Raw genomic sequence first — 7,488 nt, 5'->3', positions numbered from 1 at the left:
GATGAGATTTTTATGCTAATCATTACACAGCAGTAAATTAATCATTTGGGCACATTTAGATGGTATGTATATTTCATGAGACAGATATAGATATCAAGATCAGTTTGATATTTACTTATGGTAAATGGAAGTGTCTCACATCGCTATGGGGGAAGCATACTAACTAAATACACAGCCAAGGATGTTTGTAATGGAGCAACAGAATCAGCACTGCTTCAACTCTCTCTTTGTTTTTAATTATTTTAAGGGAGCTAAAAGTCTTGTGAGAACACATAGAACAGAATCATTCAAAGAGACAGTGAAATGTCACTATTGTCTTGGCACAATGAAGGACAAAAGCAAACCTACCCTACAATTCTTCTTTTATTACTGGCAAAATTACTTACATTACATTATGCAGTATTGAAAACAGATTTTTCATCAGCATCTGTACTATAGTCTAGTCAGGTAAATGAATTATGTATTGGCCTCATCCCTCTGTAACTATGTTTGAAAGCTTCAAGTTGTAGCTGAAAGGAAGACTACCCAGGGGCTTCACTTCTCAGCAGATGCAAGAGATTTGTAATACCTTGAGGAAAATTATTATTTGAAATTTAAATTTTCAACATACATTAAAATACTAGTGCTGGTCTTTTCAGCTCTCACCTCACAGATCTTTGCAGGCAAAACCCCAAATGTTTATTGGAGGGAATTTTACCCATGGTCCCCTTGACCTAGAACATTATCAAATTCCTTATGATGAGCACAGATTTATGGCAGGTGACCCTCACAATAATAGTAATATAAATAATGTCCTAAGCTGCTACTTTCTCAATTCAAAGTTGAGAAAGATTCCCAAAGATTAATGGTATGTGAGTGGAAGGAAAAGTTTTGTTGACTTACCTGGATCACCTCAGAAGTGCTCTTGAATTGAAAACTGACCAAGTGATCCATGTTTAATGGTCACTAATTGGAATAATATAATTGCTACACTGAGCAGTGGTAAAGATAAGCTATTGCACAGATGGTACAAAATCCCACTGGAAAGAAAAGAAATGTATTAGCATGTCCTTGTTTATGGAAAGTTTTGAGGGAGGTACATCTGAATGGACAGATTACCAGGAGAATACTATGGACAGATAGGTCTGAGAACCAATACACATCAGAAAAAAAAAAAAAGAATCAGAGACAATGTCTTATTTTAATGAAATCTGGTTTTACAAGTTAAAAAAAATCTTTGTTTTTCAATCTTAGAAATAAAATATTTTTATTTTTGTCATTTCTATAAAAATGTCATGGCAGTTTTGATTTTTTTTCCAAAACCAACGCTTCTCTCTAGAGCTGTGTGTCTGAAACTGACATGAAGGTTACATTTTCTTCAGGGGCATCATGGTCTAATTTTTACAATCTTACATAGTTGTGTTGCTTTTGGCCTGGGAATGGTTAATTTTCTTGCTTAGGAGCTGACAAGCACATCTTGACATGTGCTGTGGTGCCATGTGCACACTTGTAGTGTTATTCTCCTCAGCAGAGGAGTATTCTTGACTCCAGAGATTTTCCATTTGACTTGAGGCAATGGAGAAAAACACAAATAAACACCATTTCCAAGAGAGCACAGGTTAAGATTTGCAACAATATAGGTAACTTCACAGAACATCCTTGTGAATTTCTGATGTACAAAGCCTTATACCCTGAGGGAAAACAATATGGAACAACAATTCAGGAAACAGTAACTCACATTGTGTGAAGGACAAAAAGCTGGATTTGGAGACAGCTGAGGATCTGTCAGTGGTGAGCACCTCCAAGTATGCTCTTGTCAAGCAAAAAGAAACACAGGCATCACGCCTTGAAAGCTGAAGAAATCTTTGCCAACTCTATTTCAATATTGTTTCTTTAGAAAGATAGAGCAGTGTATCTCCAGGCAGCTTTTATGGTCTTGAAATGATTTGGAGGGAATATTGAAATAGTTAATAAATTTGATGGAAAACAGCTATTATCACAGTAAACAGATACCATGATTATGAATTCTATAAAAATGAATTGCTCATGATTCAGCTATTGCTCATAGCAGAACTGATTAACAGCACTAGGAATTGCCTGCTATTTGGTATAATGCTCCATGTTGCTAACATTAGTTTTTTGGTGCTGAGTACATTGCAGCAGTTATTCACACAATAAGTTTCCTTGTTGTAAAATTTAAAATCACAAACAAGGATCACGTCACAAGGAAATGAGCAGAAATCATACGCCTTAAAATATTCCCCAAGGCCAGTTATACCTTCTCTACAGATATGCCAAAACTCATCTGAATATTCATAATCTCAGTAAGCAAGAAAAATCCCCAACCCCCAAACCAACAAAGTATATAAAAACCAAATTCCCAGGTTAATCCCTCCATCAAAGTGAATTTGTACCAGCATCCTCTAGCCCAGCTTCAGCATGGGAGACCATCCCTGCAAGCCAGGGGCAGCTAGGAATGGCTTCAGGATTCTGAATCAAAATCTGCTCTTACATTTTGTTTGGATACCAGCTGGCAAGTACTGAAGGTCACAAATCACAGCTGTGTGTTGTTTCTGAAACATGGCATTTCATAGAAAAACTGCCACACGAAATTCTCTGCCTGTCACAATGGCGAGTCTTCCATGAGAAAGAAAAAGACACACATGGCTTTCCATGAGGAGCTGCCCAAAAAAACACAGGAGAGCTGGGAATCCTCTGATGGCTTTATATCCTCTGTGTCCTAGTTTATCTGAGTCTCATAAGAGCTAAAAATGGACCTGAGTGAAGCTAATGTACTATTTAAGCATTTTGACTACAATTTGACCATTCTACCATATATTTACATTAAAAAAGACAAGATTAATTTGTCCTATAACCTGAGAACTTCTAGAAACTACAGTATTACCTTAAAACAGTGAAAAGAAAGAGCTGTTTGGTTAATAATACATAACTCCAATGCACAGAATGAAAAACAGAAACAAAATCAGTAAACATGTACACAAAATCAATACACTAGTCTGATGCAAAAATTTTATTTTGTATATTTTTCCTGCTGCACATGATCACTGTGCATACAAATGGGTATTATATCATAGTCAATCATATCTTCATCTGAAATACAAGAAGTATGTAAAGGAACACATTTAAGTGAAAATCACAAATGGAACAGATCAAAACAGCAAAAAGAATCAGGAATGCATAAAAGAGAGTGTGTTTTGAGGAAAACAGATATAATAATAATGCAGAAAACCAAGGGTACCAGGATTTACTACAGCTGCAGTCCACATGCATTAGTGGACTTACAATCTTTACTGAAGAACAGAAATACTCTTTCTTGCTGTTTTATTACCTTGGCAACATATCCTCCATGTCAGCAATTACATAGGAGACAACAGTCCAAACAGCAGCACAGAGATTCATCTGGTTTGGATCCTGAACTGTCATCGTGTCCCCTTGAGAATGATGAAACCAGAAGTATTTATTGATGTCATTACGCAAGCTGGCACCTACAGAGAAAAATGGGCAAAGTTCCATTACAGGAATACAAATATTTAAAGAGGAATATAAACTTGAATCTGTTCCTTGGCTGTTAATGATTAAAGCCACATGCAACTGTATAAAATTCATAATACATTTGAAATATAATAACTGTACAGAGCCGTACCATGTGCAGTTTGTAGGTTTTAGGTTAATTGACTTGTGTGAGCATGAGGCAGCAAAAATTCACACTGGGGAAAAGCCAAGCTTCCCCTGGGAAACTTGTTTCCTCAGCAACAGTATGTATCCATTTTCTTCTGAAACAGAGTTCAAGCAGGAAAATCCCTACAGTAACTCCACAGCAGCGCTTCCCCTGTTCTCCACTGATGAGTTACAACTGATTTATGCATCCTTTCCTTGCTGTTACTTGTGATGGGGAACACTTTGGAATTTGCTTCTGCTTTTGATCCCCTCTGCATCACAAGGATGTGCTGTTTCAGAACAAGTTTCCAGATAATCTGGGGTTTTCCAGGTAGCCCAGGACTATGTTCCTCTCACAGTCAGGAGTCCTTATCAGCTGGGGCAGAAGCAAGTTAAGTGAAATCCTAATTCTTCCCATTCAACAACAACTGATTCCCTCTGGGACCACAGGGGCAGGGAAAGAACTACTTTTCCCCAAGCCCAGTGGGTTCAGGGAGCCCAAATAATGCTTGCAAGGCATCACTCAAGGCAGACCAAAGCCAAGATGAGCTGGAGAAGCTGCTATCGGACTAGGAGCTGCTGCAGAGATGCTGGCACAGGATTATTACCCTGGCTATTCTCTGCCCCAGTACCCACTGACCCTCTCTAACCCCCTACTCCCTTGAATTTCCTTCTTTCCCAGTTCATTACCTCTGCCTCTCCTCCAATTTTATCAGCCTCCATCAGCTTTGTTGTAATGTCAACAATCATTCCACCATTAACAGAATTCCACATCAAATTTTGATATCAAGTCAATTTTATATTTCCCCCCACCACACTCATTCACTGCTTGCAATTCCTTTGCATTGATTCCTTTGTCCTGTTCCCTGACCAAGGCTAGGAGGTGCACAGCTCCCAGGGAAGGACTCGGCACAAGACCCACTCCTTTCTTGGTCTACAAACCCACAGACCTGTGTGAATTCACAAGTAAGAGCTATGGGCTCCAGGAAGAAACACAGACTGAGGATACTCCTGCCTTGCCAAGTAAAAAGGAAAAAAAGACTGTTTGACTATAAAGATGAAGTACATAAATTATTGATATATTTATTTACATGCAGTGGAAATCAGTATCAGATGAGGAAGGCTTTGATAAACTCATGTGTGCTTGTAAGACTTAATGTTATGATTTTTCTTGGTTTTCCTGAGGTGCCTGAAGCCTTTGAAGAGAATGAAAGCAAAATTTCCCACAGCACAACTGTACATTCCTGTAATACATATTTTTGATCACTCAAACAATCATTCAGAAGAGTCCAGCTCTCCCTGTGGGTAACAGGCATGTTTTTCTTGCTGTAATGGGGACTGACTTGGATTGCTCAGCTCACTTCTATTTTAGAGAAAAGGAATAGAAAGTTAATGCATTTTAATTCCACCCAAGGTGAAGATCCCTTCATAAGAAGAATGATAAGCAGAAAGACCAAATGCTACAGCATAAGGTTGTACAGTATTGTGATTGATTTTATTTTAAGAAGCTACTCTTGCTCTTAAATGACCTGTTTGCTCCTGACTTGAAGTATTGCAATCCTGCAGAAGTCACTGGGTAGGTTACATGTGCCGAATTACGTTCTAATAATTTTAGCATTAGCTAAAATTTTAGCATTAGCATTGAGTCAAGTTATAGTCACTTTTAAAATTTTCTTCTGAATCCTTTTAAATACATGCAATCATAAAATGATTGAACAATGATAAATCTTTTAACCAATGGACTTCTGCACTATGGACACATTACAAGTTAAGCTGTTGAGGCACCCCATTACTGTTTTTGAACACTTCTGTAAGATTCAAGACAAAATTGCCCAGATTTTGTCATAGAAATTTCACTAATCAGAATAACTATGGATTTACAGAATAGCATTTTATTCCTGTGAGTGGAACTAAAAAAACACCCTTTGCTTTGTCATGTTTAACTCTCTGAAACACTGGAAAAGTTTTTTTTCCTCTCTGAATTGATTTTATAAATCAGAAAATTACCAACTTTGACATCAAGCAATTAATTACTGTGCAAGAAAATCAAAAGGTTCTCAAACTGGCCATGCTGTCTGCGTCATGTTGTGGGTTAGCATTGAAACCAGTGACCTGCAAACATCCTGAGAGACTAAGGAAAAGACCCTAAGAAAGTAGTTTTATCCTCTGTAATTAGAAACTAAAGTGAAAATCCATCTTCTTGGCTTTGAGCACAAAGAAGAGTTTACACCTGAGGGCTTCACACAAACCTCTGGACATGAAGCACTCTGGGGCACAGACTGCAAGCAATTTTCATTGCAAGGAAGTCTCCTGCTTCAAACTTGACACTCCCCCATGCTGATGTCAGCTGCCTGCAGCCATTTCTGCTGCCAGAGGTCACCAGCTCTGTGAGACACTGACAAGTGCCCCTTCTCCAGTAAATGCATCCAGGGCTGAGACCAGCCCTTGCAGAAGACCATGAAGAGGGAAGTTCTGCAGGGTCCTGCAGACTGCAGTCGTGGTGGGTTACCTCAATAAAGTCCACAGGGACCTTCAGTCTCTTTTCTAAAAATCTAACAGAAGAAACAACACTCTGAGCACAATTGTTGTTGTTGTTGTTACGTAATATTTGTCTCAGGAACAAAAGTCAATGACAAATGATGGCTTATTTTTACCAAGCTAAAAGTCAAGTAACAGACATGAGGAGCAATGTCTCACAGATCTATAAATTACTCACCCATGACCATGCTAGCCACCTAGAAAGGGAACAGCATACAGCCTTGAAAGAGCCCATAAGCTTTAATTAATTTATGTAGGTGTGTACTACATATATAATTCTGATTTGCAGGTAGAAACAATACTTGAACAGAAAGCCAAGAGATGGGCTAGGTGCTACGCTGTCACATTTCAGTCACTTTGCTTTTTCCTGTGTTTGCAGAGCAGCCATAAAGAAAAAAAGGTGATGGTTGCCAAAGTACCCTCTTTAATTGTCCTTTTCCAGTCTGTTTGCTTTTACAGTGATGCAAGTCACATGAGGAACACTGCTGACCAAAAAGGAGATCAGTGAGAAAGTGCTTCTAGCTGGATATAATAGGTGCTGTGGCATGAAAAAAAGGGAATGTTAAAAACTGCTGCCATAAATGCTGTACATATTACTTGAATGCATCAAAAATACTGGAAATTAAAAACTGAAGAAAAGTAATAATTTACACCTTCAATAAAATAATACAAAAATTATTCATAGCACCATTACAAGGTGACAGAAAACCCTCTTCAGCACAGCTTAGTTACCTAATGTAATGCATATTATTGCATCAGCAGCTATCTAGTGCCACTGGTGATTCCCCAGGGTCAAACACTAGGACAAGTTGCCCTGAGAGGCTGCAGTGCTTCCATCCTTTGAGATATTCAAAGCCTGACAGAACATGGTCCTCAGCAATCTGCTGCTTAAGCAGGGAGTTGGACTAAGCGAGCTCAAGGGGTGCCTGCCAAACTCAGCCATTCTTCTGGCACTCTAACCCAGCGTGCCTTGGGTCTTCCAGACATCTCTTAGAATTCACACAACATAAAAAAAAATTCTTCAATTCAAGTTCATTCCTGTCTTGAACTCATCTGATGATTCTCTGCATAAACAGCTATGTCATACTTGGTTTGATGCACTGCATAAGGCAGGGAAAAGCAGCTGCTTTGGCAATTCATAGTGACCATGTATTCTTAGCAATCAGCTGTGATTACTAAATGAACTTGATGAAAACACACACACATTGAGGAATTCTGAAAAACACTCCATCCCTTCTAGCTTCTGATCTCAGCATGAAATGCCCAATGCAAGCACTCATTAGCTGATGATAA

The 7,488-nt window shown here is 38.6% G+C and overlaps 1 protein-coding gene across 6 annotated transcripts in view; it reads right to left on the bottom strand.

The window, feature by feature from the left end:
• Nucleotides 1-2,995: 2,995 nt before the first annotated feature.
• CPQ (carboxypeptidase Q) overlaps nt 2,996-7,488 on the bottom strand; it is a 147,619-nt gene continuing 143,126 nt past the window's right edge. For 5 of the 6 annotated variants that reach the window (XM_064392425.1, XM_064392375.1, XM_064392396.1 and 2 more), the window contains one exon: nt 2,996-3,485. In XM_064392425.1, the coding sequence (XP_064248495.1) occupies nt 3,420-3,485 (66 nt within the window). In that variant the 3' untranslated portion in view covers nt 2,996-3,419. The remainder of the gene's footprint in view (nt 3,486-7,488) is intronic. The other variant, XM_064392460.1, reaches the window with a different exon arrangement.

Source organism: Passer domesticus, chromosome 1 (genome assembly GCF_036417665.1).
Source record: "Passer domesticus isolate bPasDom1 chromosome 1, bPasDom1.hap1, whole genome shotgun sequence".
NCBI classification, from domain to species: Eukaryota; Metazoa; Chordata; class Aves; order Passeriformes; family Passeridae; genus Passer; species Passer domesticus.
This window is presented reverse-complemented; position numbering and strand designations above follow the sequence as displayed.